The sequence below is a fragment of the Ornithodoros turicata genome, chromosome 3 (genome assembly GCF_037126465.1).
Source record: "Ornithodoros turicata isolate Travis chromosome 3, ASM3712646v1, whole genome shotgun sequence".
Taxonomy (NCBI): Eukaryota; Metazoa; Arthropoda; class Arachnida; order Ixodida; family Argasidae; genus Ornithodoros; species Ornithodoros turicata.
In genome coordinates, this window is record NC_088203.1 from 100,234,200 (window position 1) to 100,251,173 (window position 16,974).

Genomic DNA, 16,974 nt, shown 5'->3' on the forward strand with positions numbered 1-16,974 from the left:
GGAAGATGGTGTCCTACATTGCATTATTCAAGCTTGAACTCAAGGAAATAGAGTTGTTTTCGTTGCAAGCTGTATTATCATAATTGTAACAAACTTTTACAATGTAGCCTTCTCTTGTCTGGCAACGCCGGAGAACTTCCGGGTGTGACGTTCCCAACGTCGCTCGGAAAGTAATGGAAGTTGCTAGCGTACAAAATCAGCTAAGCGGAGTGGCCGACGTATTTTACAATGTTTGCGATAAGTTAAGATAGCTTTTAACAGCACAGGATACATGGGACACGACTGCGGTGCACGTTTGAATCGGTGGTTGCCCAGAAGGCATCTTGAGGGCGTACTGTAAGTGGAAAATTGATGCCTTTCTATTTGGTCATTTGTGCTCTTCCCTCGGCTTTTCTAACGCAATTGACACGCCGTCTGACAATATCGTGTCTTGCATAAACGTCATTTGAACTGCATTTATATACTGTCAGTGATAACGTCGAATGGAGCAAAATGTTTTGGAGACCTCCGAGTGCGTAGGACGGAGTGGCAGTTAATTAAATGACACTTAATACTTTATAAACCATCTTGGGTGTTCGTGAGTTTTTCAATACGACTAGATACTGGGAGCAAGGCATCAAAAGAACTAGTCAGCCTGTACAACGCGTATGGCCGTAGTGCACCCAAGCGTTAATGTTGGGTTCAACATTGGCCCGCCTCGGGCGAAACGCATGCTGTCACGAATCGCCTACGTCTTATTCAAGGTTGCATGGCCTGGTTTTTCTTATCAATGCCAATGCTATCAGAGCGGCACGTTTGTGTAGTATGAACATTTCCAGTTACATCAAATGACAAACATGTCTAACTAACAAGGTGCATTACTGATGTTGTAATATCGAGTTCAAAAGCTGTCCTTGATACCATTGATACCATAGCTGATAACTATATTTGCTATCCACCATAAGTGGCATTGATGTATTCTTTGTATGGACAGATAACATTGTCTTTGCTGTGGATAGAGGAGCAAAAGCAAAGCAAAGGAGTGTCACAAATACCAGGCATGTAGTTTTTGTTAGTGCATAAAATGTAATGATGTGTGAGTGGAATTTATATCGAGATGGTAAAAATGCTCAGGATAAAGGTTCATAATCAGGATTTGTGTCTAAATCCTATCTGGTCTTGCTGTATGTGTGTGCTTAGGCCCACAGCAGTAAGATATTTCTTTCTAAGAACTAATCGGAACGCACGAACCATTCCCATCATTAGAATGGAACAGGGGGGTAGCCATCAGTGACTCTGGAAGAGTTGAGGGTATACCATCTTAATTTGATTACAATCTTCTCTACAGTTAGAAAAAGTTGGTGCATCAATTCTGTGGCAATTTTGGAATGCTGGAGGCAGTTTTGTTGATTCAGAATTATTGAGAAATACAGAGGTTGGGGTTCACAGTGTTTACATAGCATCCCTATACAAGCACAAAGCTCAAAAGTACAAGGTTCCTAGGTGCTCAACTGACCCTTTGTGGTATTGTTGACCTGACACATTCAGCGCCAAAAATTTGGCTCGAAGCATATCCATGTACAGGGGCATTCCTTGCTGTATGTACACAGTGTAGCGAATTTTGAACAATATTTTTGTGTGTAAAAAAAAAATCATAAATTTCAACTGAATACAAAGACACAAATCCAGTTGTTTGGTCACCCGATGTCTCGTGTTCGCAGATGATCGAGGTGAACGCCAGACTCCTCCGCAGTGTTGTGTATGTGGCCGGTGACTGTGTCGACTGCCTTGTCACATTCAAGAACACCGCGACCGAGAGCAATCATGAGCAGAATAGAAACTGGTAAAAGCAGACGTACCTTCGGGTTTTTTTTAACGAGAGCTTTCCAGCGCAATTGACTCTTTCGCATTTTGTTGCACCGTTTAGTCTCAAGAAAAGTTCTGCCATCGAAAATTTGGCATGGGCAAGTGCTCAGATCCATTGCCACTGTGCGGTGGATGAAGCCAAAGTTCTCTTCCCAAAGTCTCCTTCGCAAGAACAGATAGCTACGGGGTCAACCGACACATCGTTCATTCCCTGCCGAGGTGAGTCGTTGCTTCGGGTTCGATTGCTTGAGAAGTGCATCACTCCTACAATGCTGCTTCCACTGTTCACCACTCCTAGGTGAGAAGGGACACGTCGTATTTTCGTCCAAGCCAAAAATCTTGTTCTGCGATTTATGTCTAATGCCTGGGGAGAGTAAAACATGTAAGAATTTTCTGCCGACTTTTTTGTCTGAACTTAAACACAGTACTGCTGGCACTTTCACACGTTAATGGGCTTGTGACGCTTCTATTCAAATTATCCCGGATAAGAGTAAGGGACGGCGGGCATCTCTGCCAATGAGGCAGCCGGAGGGGAGGTCATGTACTTACGAGAACCAATAGGATTGGCCGGGACTGTCCCTCCTCTAGTGTCTGAGCTGGATGCGGAAGATTTCTATCTTCCCAACGATTCCCCTTCTCAGTACCATAGGGGGGGGGGGGGGGGGTACAATATGCACATGATGTAATGAAGCAGAAATATGAAAGTGTCACAGTCTACCTTAAGCTTTTTAACTTTCTTGTCCGCGGTGCTTTATGTTTGTCTGCCGTTATCACGTCTCGTCAGAATCATAACCCTGTCTGTCCCCCTCTGTCGTCTCTCCTAGTTGTATATAAAGAAATGATACCCACGTCAGTGCCTCCTTCGTACAAGGGACAAGCAGTGCGATACGCTTACAAAATCACCATTGGAGCTCAAAAGGTGAACGCACTCACCAAGCTTCTACGAATACCCATTAAAGTATTTGTAGTCAAAGGTAATCAACTCAACCGTAATCTGTGCGCTGTCACCTCGTGGAACAGCTGCGCTACATACGAGCTGTTTCCGTGCATTTCCGCAGATCTGACTGAAGTGCTAAAAAGGCGTTTGGCGAAGTCTGTACCCCACAATCCATTTCTTCCTCAAGCTAGCAAGCAATCTGTCCTAGAAATTGCCTTTGATTATCTCGAAGATCTCACCTCAAGGAGAAGGCCCAGTGAGTGCAACTCCTTTCGACATCGTACATTCCGTATACGTCTAGTTCGCTCCCAGCGTGATTCCGTGCCTGCGCTCTGTTTCAGATTATTATAACATAACCCATCAGAATGGCAAAGTGGTAAGGTTTTGTCTTCTCAAGAGCTCCTTCAGGCTCGGGGAGGACATAGTCGGGACGTTCGACTTTGCTGAAGCGACCATACCGTGTGTACAGGTAGGTTTGAGAACCATTCCGGATGAGTTGCGCTTTTATCCGCGTCATGTTGTGCTGTGCAGGATCGATGCTGACTAGAGAAAGTACTATAAATTAATCTGCACTGCTGAACTCGGTTGTGAATCAGTTGAGCTGTTGAGAGCACGGGTGGTGGTCAGATCCCACCACCTTTGTGTCTTTAGCATGGGATTTGAGTTAGAGCCCTGCACCATCCGCGGATGGAAGCGGATATCCGCGGATATCCGCAAGATACTTGCGGATTCGGATGAAAATTTAGCACTTTCTGCGGTGTGCGGATCGCATGCGGATGGCGCGAGGTCGGATGCGGATACGAAGGCAGCGGATCGGTAGCGGATCGGATGCGGATATACCGCGTGCTGTCATTTTTCCACCAGCAATTTATTTGTATTGCGCGCCGACAGCGAGCGCATGCTCGGGTTCACCTTTGTCCATGCACGGCGCCAAGACGGGAGAGGAGGCATTCTGGCGTCTCGAACCGCGCGAGCACCGACGAGGTAGCGTTCCACGCGTTCCAGAAGTCTCTCCATATCGCGTTTGTTGAAAGGTTTACCTTTGCTTGTCGTCATGAGTCCTTCCGTGACAGCATGGAGGCATCCGAAATTATACCAACGTGCTTCCGGTGGTCTTTACGCGTCTTTCGAAACGTGCAGATTTTGCGGATCGGATGCGGATGGTGCGTTTTGCTCAGCGGATCGGATGCGGATGTAAACTGTTGTGTATGGTGCGGATGCGGATCGGATGCTGTAATGTGTGCGCGGATGCGGGTCGGATGCGGATGCCAAAAATCTCATCCGCGCAGGGCTCTAATTTGAGTTACAGGCATCGAGGGGATGCTGCATTTACTTGACTTTGCTACTGTTAAAATAGAAAAGCCGCAGCTAAACATTGCCTTTGTTTCTCTCCCTTTTATTTTTTTGATTTTTTCGCTATCATCAACATCGTTTCATAAAAATAAAAAGTTTAGGCAGAGAAGGTATCTGCAAAGAACTGCAGATAGCTATGCAGCTGTGGGAGTGTCTCGCAAAAGTTCACTTTTACGATGAGTCCTGTCGCTGTACGTTCGAAACTTGCCAGTAGTGTACCCAAAGTGTGAAGCCCCCTTGATTACTTGCAGTACTCAGTGACACTTCAGAGTGAGGAAGAGGTGTTGGGAGAGTCCTCAGCGAACGGAGAGTCTCGTGTGACAACGTTAGGCTACTGCAAGCAGCACGAATTTTGCCTGCACCTACGCACTACCCACCTGGCTCTTCCTGTGCCCGTTCACATCACGCCTTCCTTCCGCTCTGATATTGGTGAGTCCTGAAAGTGTGTTCGACATACTGTAATTTCACGAGTATTAGCCGCGGTTGATGCACAAATTATTATTATTATTTATATATATATTATTTATTATTTTTTATTTATTATTTTATTTTTTATTATTTTTATACATATTATTATATATATTATTTTATATATATATATTTATTATATTATTTGTTCTTGTTTTTTTTTTTTCTTGGGCGCTCTGTGGCTTATCTGATAACTATTTTTCCTGGGTATTTTCCCCATACTATGGTGACATTAATTCAGTGTCATTTAATTAAAAAATATTTATTGATTCACAAGTAGTATACTTAGGGCTAGCAAGACTGTGATATTGTACTAGTACTTGTTGCTATCAGCCAGAGGCGAAAGGAAATGTCTTGCATCTCGCAGTACCGCTCAGTTTCTACCCCTCCACCATTGCAGTGGAACTACGGTGGAAGCTTCACTTCGAATTCGTCGTCACGACGACGCCCGTCCCCCTCCCCGCTGCTAGAACGCCATCTGGTAATTGGCACGCGCCCGAACTGCTGGAGGTTCAGACTATGGTGTGGGATCTCCCCATATCTCTGTACCCAACGCATCCGAGTCACGTTGCCAATGCGATTAAGGCGCCGTCTCAGGGTACACTCTACCTCTGCTGACACGTGGCTCCTCCACTTTTTCGTGCAAGCCTTCATGGGGGTACCAGAGTGACTGGGACAAGTCCTCACATTCCCTGTCACGAAGGTACTGCAAAGTCGGACGAGGTGCTGCCATGACAGGTATTACCGGTACCATACCAGGTGCGCGTGACACTGCTGAGTGCTTGACAGAGGAAGGTGGAGCCTGCGTGGATTCCTTTTTTATATAATTGTACAGCTGTCAGTGTAAATGACGTCACCCCCGTCTTATTTTGTATATTGAGGAATGGATGCAGTGATGTCTTATGCAGCTTGGTTTAACTTACTGGAATAAGTAACCTGTTTTTGTGAGCTATCCATAGGGCATCTGACTGATGTCTACTATTGACAGTTGAATTATGGAAAATTGCAACAGGATACCACATTTACTCACGTATACGACACACATTTTTTTTACCCGAAAACATTGCGCCACTGAGGGGGCCACTTGAGGCACTTCCACTCCATTCCGAGATATCCGCGACGGTCTCTCCGGAACCGAAAGGCACGATTCTCCCACACCGAACGGCCATTCGTGCTATAAAGCGTAAACAAAAAATACTCCTCGATATCCCTCGCATTCATCACTCTAGCACACTCTGGTGCTGCGAGAGACGATCTGGCCGTGCTAATAAAGTCTGGCTGAGTTTAATGTGCAGGGAACAAAAAGTACCAGCATTTTGGCGTCCAATGCGCGAGTAAATGCGGTATATTTGAGAACATATATGATGACCCGTCCTCCCAATGTAGTTGAGATTTTCGTTAAAGGTAATAATGCTTTTGACGCTTTTCGTTGTAAGAACAACAAATCTGCTCAATTCCCCATAGCAAAGCACCACAGCTATAATGCAGTGTTTCCATTCTCACCAAAGTGTGAATTTGACTGCCTTTACATCCCAACACGTAGATGCCAAGGTCCACGAAAATAGGCAATGACATTGCTCACACAATATAGTATGACGAATATACATAGTCGCATGAAGTATGTGCAGTCTGGCTGCTGCTGTTCCGATTTTATGAATACATGCGCGACGTATATGCTTTCTGCAGTAGAAATCGTGTTTTACTGTTTTATTATTAAGCTATCATGATTTTTACTGAAATGTATGATGAAATGTATGTACATAAAATGGCAATAGATGCATGGATGAATGTGTTTGACAGAGCAATACATACTGGCATTAATAACTGGGTTTTAAAAGAAAAATAGATACAAATATGTGCTGTCTTCTCTCTCATTTTTTTTTAATTTTTTTTCTTCAATAGCCTGTGACTGTGCAGAAGCCTCTTCAGTCATTTGATCTAGGGGAAATAAGTACTTGGGCTGTGCAAATAATTAATTTTACAGTAAGTGAATTGAAATTTTCGATTTGAATAGAGATTTTTGATAATACGTACATATATTTTGATTATTTTCCCAGTGTTCAGATACCTACACCAGCAACAGCATGAAATGTCAGCAACCAGGCCCAATCCCAGCAAGTTATATTTATTGTTGTAGTCGTACAAATGCACACATGTTCTGGAAGTCTTGCTTTGCCAGAGCAGCGTCGATATTCTTTGCACAGGCCTACTCAGTTTGTTTCAAATATACATCTTTGCAGCTGAAGCACGAGCCTGTGCTTACAGATATAAGGACAGAAAATGAACAATGAAGCGTTAAATATATTATGTTGGATGTGTAGGTTTATAGGACTGGTGTCTGCATTTGATAAGAAGACTAGAAAATTCTTAATTCTTTTCTGCACAGCTTTAATGAGCATGTAGACCAGGTTTGGTAATATGTTTACACTTAATGAATGTGGCATATTTACACACATAATCTATTATTAGATGTCCAAGATCTGAGTGTGTACGCTAACAAATACTATATCGTTGTGGAACTTTATGTTCATTTTGTGAGCCGTAGTAGAAGATATGTTTACACCAGTATTCCTGTTTTCAGGCTGCACGAGGCAGCACAGATAACTTGTGCCAATGGTCGAGATTTTGCTTACATCGTTTCTCTCTTTTTAACACGTTTATATTGCACCACTGGGAACCAGTTTTGAATGTTGTAGAGTGATGTGCAGGATATGCAGCTGCATGGAGCTAAGATGTGCATGTTTCTAGCATTTTGCCCACAAATGTACATAAAAAATCGCATTTACAAGCAGTGATTAAAACGAGTCATGTAATGGTGCCGCTTTCACAGGAGAGTTTACTTTCTTTCTGGTTAGAGTGTGGTAAAAGTAAAAAGGGCAGTCTTTTCACAACCAAAGAGGACAACTACCTTCTAACAGGAATTTCGGTGACAAGTGTGTCTGCAGTGTAATGACAGCTGTGCATAAAACCTCCCGTGCACGGGTTCTGAATGTGCTGACCCACCTTTTGATGGACCTTCTGATTCTACATACGTTTAGCCAGTGACAGATATCGACCTGTGCAAATCTGGTATCACGAGCGCCTCAGTTAGAATTACTGTGTGTCTCTAAACAAGCAGCCCTTGAGATATCTCGTGCTTGCAGGATGAAAGTAACAACTATCCAGAACATTAACATCATTTTTGTACGTTTTTGCTATGTACTAGATCTTCAAACAAGAATAAACCGACCCACAGACCACGTAACAATGCTGTACGCCTGGAAAAAACCTGCTGGAAGCCAGTTTTGTTGTAGAGTCCTTTATTATTATTTTTTAGTTAAAATAGAGCTTTCTTAACAAAATTCTCAACTCGAAGCACAGATGCGCACAAAAAATTAAAATCTTGCACCACTCAAATAGAAAATAAGAGATAACATATGAGCACACTCAAAGCAGTTTCTCTGCTAGAAAGAATGCATACTTAAAATGCTTTTTTACTTTTTAACCATATGTACAAATGTGTTTTCTTTCCAATTGAGCTAAAAAGTTGCTTGTAGTTGAACAGCAGCTCTTATGTACACATTCCTAAGTCATTTTTGTTATTCTGGGCCACCTCTCTGCAAAGCAAAAAGAGAAACACCACAGGTCAACATCAACAAAGTCACTGTGCAATGGGCACCTCTACCTGAATGTATTCTCCTTCATACGTGGACATTGGCTTGCGCCCGTAGCGAGCAGGCAGTTCAAATTCCTCAATGCCGCTTCCCCTCGGCAAGCACCCTACTGGCTTTGAAGATGGCGCTGGCGCATTTTCAGATTTTGAGACGGCTGCAGCGCTGGATGCCACTGAAGGGCCCGTCGATACTGTATTAGCTATGGGAGGATTAGACCTCAAGAAACTGCTCGTTGACCATCAAATCTGTGTTTAGCATTTTTTCACGTATTTTTCTTTGGGCAGGTGCTACAATGCAGACATGATCTCGGCATGCTGCAGCACTGTAGGCTGTTCAGTAATGCACTTAAATTTTCTAGTCATTTCTTACAAAACCCAAGGCGCTATATAGAAGTAGATCGAAATCTACCTGATCACATCCTTAGAAAGGGTTGTAAAACATTCCTCTACTATGAACCCGAATTTTTTCACAACACGACGCCAAATATGAAATGCGGAAACACGATCTCCCAGCGATGTGCAGTTTGGATTATTAGATCAGTGATATAAAAATATATAGTGATTATTACATCCGTTACTACGGAATACAACCAAGTACACCGCTACCAACACAGGTACACACCAACGAACCTCGTCATTACTCGGAGCCCGAAAGAAATTGGAAAAATGAAGTACTCTCCGTAGACCAAGAACAATAAAAACATCCTATCTTGAATCTTTCTCGCAATACCACTCAATGTTTTCAAGGCGATCTCCTCCTATCCAGCGCAGCACACAGATTTGGTGACCTACACGGGGAATTTTATTACCTTGTTCCCGTCCAAGGCCACCACCTTTCCGGAACTTGATTAAAGGGACATGGGGTCTGATTGAGGCCTACGAAACGAAACAGTTGCAATGGAAGCCGTATCTTGAACACAAATCATATTTTTCTCAATCTTTAAAGTCAACGGAAGAAGCGCGGACAACCCGTAACTAGGTCTCCGCCAAGATAAACCGTTAAACGAGCTACAATAGCAATACATAACTGCAACGAATGTATATTTTAAAATGTGGTAACATATTGAGCGGAAACTTTAAGTACAAATCCTCAGTTAAAAGCTATGGCAAACACAAAAAGAAAATTAAGCAATGAATGGTGACCTTCGCCAGCCTTGCCGTGGAGGATGCCATTTTAAAAGCAGAAGTGACGAAACCAGAGCCGTCGTTTCCGGCTTCCGTCACCGAAACCGAAACCCGCCCGAAACCTCTCAGTGCCATCTCTCGAAGCAATTTGGAACTATCCTCTATCCTTATGTGAAACATCATGCTGTGAAAGCAGTGTGCGGCATTTGGTTCTTCTGATTGCATGTGATCAACGGAGGTTTCTACAACGAATATGTAATTTGCATCACTCTACGGACCATCCTATTACATTCCACCATTTCTTTGGAGTGTTATATCGACTAGTAGAAACTATCTAAACTCAGAATGGCAAGTTTAATAACACCAGACTGCAGAATTAGGTAAACCTTGCTGCAATCATTGCTTTGTCACACATTCTTTCTTTTCTGTCTTTAAATTATGTGGTTTTCCAATTTGGACAGTTGTTAGACCATTACATTTGTCAGTAAGAAGAATTTAGCCTTCATTCTTTCTTCAGCACACTTTCTACCTTGCATTAATTCTCTGCAGTGATCTTCGATCAGCTGATGATCTCAGCTTCGTGATCATCCGTTATGATCATTGGCAAAGATCAACGCCGCTTTCTTGAGCTTCTTGCTCAAGTATTGTTAAAACAAGAAGGGGGATATTTAAATTCTTTTTTTTTTTTTTTCACATTGGGGTATGCGCGAAACACTCTCCCTGAGGCATCAGCTCATCACACGTCTGTCACAGTGAAGATGTGAAAGTCCGTCATTCCTATTTTCCAGAGTGAGCTCCGTACTCAACAAGGACGCCAAACAGTTCGGAAAGAAGCACCTCACAGACGGGGTTGATGACACATGTTGGAACTCTGATCAGGTTGGAATAATACAGTGCTTGCTCTTACAGCATACTGCAAACCCCAATGGAAAGGTATACAGAGCACATGTTTATTTTGGCAGGGCACACCACAATGGATACACATAGAGTTTCCATCTCCTGTGCTACCTACGGAGCTTCAAATGCAGTTTCAGGGTGGATTTGTGGGCAAAGACGTCCATTTGGAGTCGGTGGATTCAACAGTTTCAAACAGCTTTGTCCGAGTTTGTGATATCTACCCCAGTGATGACAACTCTACTCAAATATCCTTTACACAGAGATGCGTAGCGGCCATATTACTCCATATTTACTTATTTATTTTTCTCAATCAGCACGATAATTTGGCACAGAGCATTATATTGATATTGAGACCAGGGATTTTGCTGGGGGATGTGTCTAGTCGAGAACAACATGCTGGTGAGTTTAGCTCTCGGTGAGTCCAGAAATTGAGGCGGGTTCAGGGTGCCCGGACCACCCCCCTAAGTCCACTCCTGGTTAGGACAACAAAGTGCTGTGGTAGCAACTATGCAGCAAGCATTGTTGATCTGTTTGCAGTGCTGAAACTACTGGCTATGCCACAAGTGGCTGTTTATATAGCAGTATCATCTACATAATCTATTGCACTATTGACACTTAATCTATCACACTAGTGATGTTGCTAGAAATCACATCGTTATATCAATGAGACTTAGCTGACATTTGGCTGTCAGTGTGGTTACTTCTGTGAATCAACATCATTGCAGGTTCGAGCGATAGTTTTTGTATCTGACAGTGCCAGTGTCAGTTGTCTAGTATAGTATTTCCTGTCCCGTGCATAATTTTTTAAGCACCAATACCTCTCTTATGAATATGGAACACTTGGATGAGAGCTGTGGAGGAAGTGAAAGGAACGATAGTAAATCCATCTTCCTTGTAGCAGCGTGTCCCAAAGAACTAGCCAAGGACAAGGGCTGCACTTTCCACCTTACATCTGTGTAGAAATTTCCAATGACATTAGAATGTCCAAGGACTTCATAGGGCGCTAGTTCCATGCAGTTGCCTTTGGTTTCAAGGGCCCTGATGACAGGAAAAAAAACAAAAGAAAAACGTGTCGTCGTGAGTCCATAAGTTCTCTGTTACTGAATCTTGTCACTACGAGATTTGACACTGTTTATTGTCAGCAAACGTCCTTTGATTCACAAGCTGAGATATCCAAGTAGGCAATTCATGGGTTAATTCTTGATATGTCAGTCACCTACATTTAGAATGGTCATCTTCAAGGATTAAAAGAACTTCTTTGTGCTGGCAGTTCGTCCGAAAGCTCAAGCTGCACATACTGCAAACACTTAAATCCCGAAGAATTGTATGAGCTCTTCAAAAATTATGTTGGATACCACCTTGTCTTTGCTGAAAAAGTTATGGTAGATTTGATGTTAACCATTGTGTTCTTAACAGTGCGACCTTTATGATCCTTAATTCACATTACAGTTTTCCAGTGAAACTGCAAAATCCAGTGGTGGCACTACGAATTCTGTTTGGGTCGAGCACCGACATGTTCGGAAGAATTGTGTTGTATAAGCTAGATTGCCTAGGATGATATCTGTGAATGTTGTTATAATCTTAATTAAAATGTATGTTTAGATAGTGATGTTTATACTGTGTTGAGCATGTAATAAAATAACCTCTCCTTCCAGTTTAGTATGCCTTTGTGGGTTATTTTATTTAGTTATTTATTAATTAACAAAATCCTACTGATCCAGCAAAGTGGCAGATGTGTTTAGTGTTGTAATAATTTCAGATTGCTTGAACCTGAGATGATATTTATAAGCACAACTACTTCTAATCTTTTGTTGGCATGATGCATCTGAGATCTGACAGGATTACACTAGCAAATCTTCTTGGCAAGTTAATTTCGCTTCGTTGTCAAGTCGTTCAACAGGGTCTGCTGTGCGCGTGCATTTTTTTCCCTCCGTGCCGCCGCCGCGAAACAACTATGGCTGTGAGGGGCGCAGAGACATGGACAGATGGAGAGAGTAGAGCAGGAAGAAAAAAAAAAAGCTCATGCTATGCGTGAAGATTTTGTTTGTGAGGAAGTGGAACGCGCAGGTCTAGCAGACAAACCTACAATATACTTAAAATTAAAAAATCTTAGCAAAAAAAAATAGCTTACATTTTGCTTTATAATCACGTTTCTAATTCTTTAGGTGGCGACACTGTCGACTAGTCTCGACTCGACTCGACTCGACTTCTACCTTGATATTGCCCGCATCGCCGTCTGTGTGTGTGTGCCGCTGATCGGGCTGATCGCTGTTATTCCGCCTTCGGGGCTGATGCAAATTTTTTAATTGTACTATAGGTAACACATTTTATTTTTGTCCGAAAATGTTATCGCTCACACGACTTGGTCGACGAGGTATCGCTCAGGTAAATGTTTCACACTCTCGCACAGAATTAGCCTGACGGTTCTCGCAAGAGTGTTCATTTTTGCTTTTACTATTGCATTCACGACAGACGATGTTAACATTTTTGTACTTTTCATTTATTCGGAGTGTATACGATATGTTGTACTCTCACTTGTCATATCAGCCGGCTAGAAATGCTCACGGATAAGCTGTGTCTGCCATTGTCGCTTCAGTCGACTCTTCACGTTCACACACATTTACGTAATCGACATCTTGATAAGTAATTAATAATCCTGATAAGTAATGTTGACGCGTGAATGGAAAGAGCGTTCCTATCCCCTGCTGCAGCAAATTTGGCGAAGACCTCTCGAAATTCGGTGCGAAACGTCAATATTTATAATAAATGAATGACATGCTGATCCTGCTGTATCGTGTCCAATAATTTATCAACGACATTTGTATCAGCATTGGCAGGGTTGCAGGAAGGACAAGTCATGAGGCTTCTGGCCTTCAAGATGCTTATTTAATACCTGCAAATTGAGGTGCTTAGAGGTTCAAGGTCACTGAATAGAAATGTGTGTCGCTGCACTGAAAAGCCAGAACGCTGATTTGCATGATTTGCTGATGCACTTTATGCCATAGTATGCACAATCGATGCACATACACCTTTAGAACCCCGATGTGCTACTTCTACAAATTCGTGCATCCATCTTACAGAGTCTACATGGGCGTTTCAGTAGCACGCTAGTCTTGGTGGACCACAATGAAGGAAAACTCCTTCCGTCGACACTCAGTGCTATTACCGCTGCCAAGAAGATTGGTGGTGATGTTACCTGCCTTGTGCTCGGCAAGAACGTGGGAGGGGTGAGCCCGTTTCCTCGTTGCTTTTGATCAAGTTTTGTATAAAAATGTATTTTCGACTGTTTCCTCCTGGCAGGTGGCAGCAGAAGTGAGCAAAGCCGATGGTCTGAAAAAGCTGTTGGTGGCTGACAATGAAGCATTCGAAGGTCTACTGCCTGGTAAGAAGAAAAAAAAAGGAAATAAAGTGTACATGCCCATTGCTGCCGACTGCTAATTTTAATTTTTCACATGCTGCAACATTTTTTTTTATATATGCGATGTGGTCCTCAAATACACTGTACCTGGTTTTGCAGAGCGGTTGACGCCTGTTGTACTTGCAACCCACAATCAGTTCAAGTTCACTCATATCGTTGCAGCTGCTACAGCTTTCGCAAAGGTGAGCCATCTTTTAACAACAACGACAACTTATAGATTAGGAACGAAAAGGATTATGAGACTGGTTTGGTATCTGGCCAAACAAACCCATATTGCCCAAACAAGCACACTTTTTTTCCATGGTACTTTCTATAGTCATGCTCAACTTAAGAAGGAAAAGAAATCTAGTTCGTCGGCTCACAAAATGTTACTAAGCCGCAGTTAGGATGACCGGACGCAGAGAGGCGACCCTCCCTCTTTGCGCCAGATAATGTAATCCCTCATACTCACTCTTCTTCCGTATTGGCTGTTAAGACTGGCCACGCGACACTACGCTGCAGCAGAAAGTGTGCTTCCCTGCTGATGGCGCATGGTGGCGCTGCAGTATTTCTCCTGACATGCTATTGCGTCTCCTTATCTCCAGCGGCGTATGTAGTTGACGGACTAGATTTCTTTTCTTTCTTAAGTTGAACACGACTGTAGGTATGTTTCATCGGTACTACGCTAATTAGACGGAAATACGCAACAAAGCACACATTGAGCTTTGTTGTGTTTTTTTTTGGGGGGGGGGGGTTCTTCGTTTTTGGGTTAAACCCAATTTTTCACGATAGTTCCCCCCCAAACAGGTTTCCAAGAATTCGGGTAAAACCCGGTATCTACCCGAAATATCTTGCGGTCCTTCAATCTGTCGTTCTAGGTAAACCGTCGGAAAAGCGAATAATAATATCGGCCAAGAGAGCTACTTGTGACGACCTATTTGTCCTCCTTTTATTTATTATTACTATTATTATTTTATTTATTATTATTATTCTCGTGTGTAAATAGCCAGAGATTCCCCCCCTTCCCCGAAATTGAAAAATCATAAAACCCCAAAACGAACAACCCTATGTATCTTCTTCGTCTCTGTCGTAGCTCATGCTCAGGCTTGTTTCGTCGTGGATTTTTGGTCCATCAGCTAGCCTGCGTCTTATCAGTAGCTTATCAGTAGTACCTTACTCCATAGGCTCTGCTGCCACGGGTAGCCTCTAAACTCGACGTCTCTCCCGTGTCCGACGTCTTGGACGTGAAGGGACCAGACACGTTTGTCCGGTCTATATACGCGGGTGAGACAGCGGCTCCACGCACAGGCCTTTGTTAAATCCGGGTGCTAAGAAATGGTGACTCTGCCACAGGTAATGCCATCCAAACATTGAAAGCAAAGGATCCTGTCAAGGTGCTCATAATTCGAGGTACAAGTTTTGAGGCAGCCGGCCTGTCTGGAGCGGGAGCTGCCCCCGAAAATGGTAGGTGGCGTGTCGGATTTGATGCTGAAGCCCCGTGTGCCGTAATTTCACGCGTATTAGCCGCGGCTCACGCGCGATTTTTTGTTCGCACGAGTGCTCTGCGGCTTATCCACCGGTGCAGCTTATCTGATGACTATTTTCCCCCATGTGCCGGTGTTAATGAAAGGTCAGACAGTGTCTCTGGAACAGCACCGCCCTGCCAATGCACGTACAATGCGTAACAGGGGCACATCCACGTTCGAGGCGACGGACCCTCCTGGTGCCTTCCCCCCAAGCGGATGTAACGAAAGTGGTGACAGTGATTCGTGTCTTCTGGAAGGCCGCTGACCCGTCGATCCATGAGAAACACACAAGGGCACAATCCGATCTTGGTAGAACACTACAGGTTTTCCCACCGATTTTAATCCAAGCAGCATCGAAATTATTCCATGTGCCATGCAAACTTTATGGGGCATGGATTAATTTAGCTGGCACTTGGATTAAAATCGTCGGGAAAACCTGTAGAACTGATCTCCTTTGTTGTACACCTTGACGACCCCGGTGTATGGACAACACGGTTTATGGCCTTCTCTATGGTCTCCTTTATCGCACAAATCAGTCGTGTCATATTGCCTTATCGGCTTATCTGCCCGAAAACGTTCAAAACGTTCCTAAAAATGGGTCCTGCGGCTTATATGCATGAAATTACGGTACTCGCAGCTTGTTACAGATATTCTTCCTGATCAAGTAATTAACAATTTTCCGCATTGATGTTTACAGCACCCACAGCAGATTTCAACAAAGACTCCTCCACATTCCTAAGCCAGGAGCTGAGTAAGAGTGAACGGCCAGATCTTACAAGCGCAAAGAAGGTCATTTCTGGAGGTGTGCTGTTATCATATCCTGATAAATACTGTCATTTTCCGCATCGTGGACTGCATTCCCGTATTGAATGCTGTTTGCAGGTCGGGGAATGAAGAGCGGTGAGAACTTCAAGATGCTGTACGACCTCGCGGACAAGATCGGCGCTGCTGTTGGCGCATCGCGTGCCGCCGTGGATGCAGGTTTTGTTCCCAACGACATGCAGGTCGGCCAGACTGGGAAGATCGTAGCACCGGTGAGTCAATTTTATTTGTGAGGGCAGTAAAGCAGATGCACAGTAGATTGCTGGGAGATCCTAGGGCACTGTATGCAGCATAGTTACTGTTACTGAGGAACCTAACAAGTCCAAGAAACTGGCTAAAGCCCAGAAAAAATGTACGCCTTCTCGCAGGAGTTGTACATTGCAATCGGTATCTCTGGAGCAATCCAGCACCTGGCTGGAATGAAGGACTCCAAGACCATCGTGGCCATCAACAAGGATCCGGAAGCACCGATCTTCCAGGTGGCCGACGTCGGACTTGTGGCCGATCTCTTCAAGGCCGTTCCAGAGATGCTCGAGAAGATAGACTCGTACAAGTCAAAGTGATCAAAAAGGTGTGTCGCTAAAAAGATTTAATAAATGTGACTTATGAGTAACATATCTGTGGCTTGCATAGGCACCAAGAGTTGTCCTGGAAGCTTCAAGCAGGAACAACTGTTGGGATTCCATCTAAGCCTTCCTAAGGAAGCAACATCTTCCTCGGTAGCCAGACTATTGTAGGTCTGGGTGATGTACCAGTTCTCTGCCGATCACTGTACATATGCTATCCAACTAGGGGTCATATTAAAAGGAACTCTATTTAGTGAACAGTAAGTTTGTTGGCTACAGCTTTTGTAAGTGGAGATTTTCTGGAAGAGCATAGGTAACTTTCAGATGACCTAAAATTCATTAACTTTTGGATATGGGTTTTGGGGGAAGTGAAGGAAGATAGGGTG

The 16,974-nt window shown here is 43.6% G+C and overlaps 4 protein-coding genes across 11 annotated transcripts; 3 read left to right on the forward strand and 1 right to left on the reverse strand.

Moving 5' to 3' along the window:
• The first annotated feature begins 133 nt into the window (after window positions 1-133).
• Window positions 134-7,430, forward strand: LOC135388994 (RAB6A-GEF complex partner protein 2-like). Of its 7 annotated transcripts, none has more exons than XR_010421555.1 (9): window positions 135-336; window positions 1,701-1,822; window positions 1,907-2,064; window positions 2,144-2,227; window positions 2,670-3,038; window positions 3,124-3,251; window positions 4,387-4,564; window positions 5,004-6,586; window positions 6,661-7,430. XR_010421555.1 is itself a non-coding variant. In XM_064618892.1 (9 exons), the coding sequence occupies exons 3-9, from the start codon at window positions 1,701-1,703 to the stop codon at window positions 5,219-5,221; spliced, it is 1,257 nt and encodes a 418-aa protein (XP_064474962.1). In that variant the 5' UTR covers window positions 135-336; window positions 974-1,037; the 3' UTR covers window positions 5,222-7,430. The 7 variants fall into 7 exon arrangements, 5 of the variants coding, with proteins under 5 accessions (XP_064474965.1, XP_064474962.1, XP_064474963.1 ...); XR_010421556.1 differs by having other exon boundaries at window positions 5,004-5,341; window positions 6,506-7,430; XM_064618892.1 differs by adding an exon at window positions 974-1,037 and having other exon boundaries at window positions 5,004-7,430.
• A 628-nt stretch (window positions 7,431-8,058) lies between these two features.
• Window positions 8,059-9,476, reverse strand: LOC135388999 (alpha-ketoglutarate dehydrogenase component 4-like). 2 transcript variants are annotated; one of them, XM_064618900.1, is made up of 4 exons: window positions 9,399-9,476; window positions 9,065-9,131; window positions 8,268-8,428; window positions 8,059-8,199 (listed from the first exon to the last, which is right to left on the reverse strand). In XM_064618900.1, exons 1-4 carry the CDS (start codon window positions 9,426-9,428, stop codon window positions 8,182-8,184), a joined length of 276 nt encoding a protein of 91 aa, XP_064474970.1. In that variant the 5' UTR covers window positions 9,429-9,476; the 3' UTR covers window positions 8,059-8,181. The 2 variants fall into 2 exon arrangements, with proteins under 2 accessions (XP_064474970.1, XP_064474969.1); XM_064618899.1 differs by having other exon boundaries at window positions 8,268-8,455.
• A 48-nt stretch (window positions 9,477-9,524) lies between these two features.
• On the forward strand, window positions 9,525-11,936 carry LOC135388997 (nuclear receptor 2C2-associated protein-like). The gene is made up of 4 exons (XM_064618898.1): window positions 9,525-9,760; window positions 10,169-10,259; window positions 10,343-10,522; window positions 11,725-11,936. The coding sequence occupies exons 1-4, from the start codon at window positions 9,726-9,728 to the stop codon at window positions 11,833-11,835; spliced, it is 417 nt and encodes a 138-aa protein (XP_064474968.1). The 5' UTR covers window positions 9,525-9,725; the 3' UTR covers window positions 11,836-11,936.
• Window positions 11,937-12,490: 554 nt separating this feature from the next.
• LOC135388995 (probable electron transfer flavoprotein subunit alpha, mitochondrial) lies at window positions 12,491-16,848 on the forward strand. The gene is made up of 10 exons (XM_064618896.1): window positions 12,491-12,662; window positions 13,358-13,504; window positions 13,578-13,659; window positions 13,795-13,877; window positions 14,859-14,958; window positions 15,028-15,138; window positions 15,898-16,002; window positions 16,083-16,234; window positions 16,391-16,593; window positions 16,656-16,848. The coding sequence occupies exons 1-9, from the start codon at window positions 12,621-12,623 to the stop codon at window positions 16,583-16,585; spliced, it is 1,017 nt and encodes a 338-aa protein (XP_064474966.1). The 5' UTR covers window positions 12,491-12,620; the 3' UTR covers window positions 16,586-16,593; window positions 16,656-16,848.
• Window positions 16,849-16,974: the final 126 nt, after the last annotated feature.

Bases quoted from the DNA above. Each gene is read 5' to 3' on its own strand.
- LOC135388995 (XM_064618896.1), top strand. From the start codon at position 12,621: ATGTTATCGCTCACACGACTTGGTCGACGAGGTATCGCTCAG. The intron at 13,660-13,794 runs GTAAGAAGAAAA...CTGGTTTTGCAG, and splicing joins ATTCGAAGGTCTACTGCCTG to AGCGGTTGACGCCTGTTGTA. The intron at 13,878-14,858 runs GTGAGCCATCTT...CTTACTCCATAG, and splicing joins CTGCTACAGCTTTCGCAAAG to GCTCTGCTGCCACGGGTAGC.
- LOC135388997 (XM_064618898.1), top strand. From the start codon at position 9,726: ATGGCAAGTTTAATAACACCAGACTGCAGAATTAG. The intron at 9,761-10,168 runs GTAAACCTTGCT...CCTATTTTCCAG, and splicing joins ACACCAGACTGCAGAATTAG to AGTGAGCTCCGTACTCAACA. The intron at 10,260-10,342 runs GTTGGAATAATA...TTATTTTGGCAG, and splicing joins CATGTTGGAACTCTGATCAG to GGCACACCACAATGGATACA.
- LOC135388999 (XM_064618899.1), bottom strand. From the start codon at position 9,428: ATGGCATCCTCCACGGCAAGGCTGGCGAAG. The intron at 9,132-9,398 runs GTCACCATTCAT...TTCGTTTCGTAG, and splicing joins CCACGGCAAGGCTGGCGAAG to GCCTCAATCAGACCCCATGT. The intron at 8,456-9,064 runs GTAATAAAATTC...ATCCTCCCATAG, and splicing joins TGGCCTTGGACGGGAACAAG to CTAATACAGTATCGACGGGC.
- LOC135388994 (XM_064618892.1), top strand. From the start codon at position 1,701: ATGATCGAGGTGAACGCCAGACTCCTCCGCAGTGTTGTGTATGTGGCC. The intron at 3,252-4,386 runs GTAGGTTTGAGA...GATTACTTGCAG, and splicing joins CGACCATACCGTGTGTACAG to TACTCAGTGACACTTCAGAG. The intron at 4,565-5,003 runs GTGAGTCCTGAA...CCACCATTGCAG, and splicing joins TTCCTTCCGCTCTGATATTG to TGGAACTACGGTGGAAGCTT.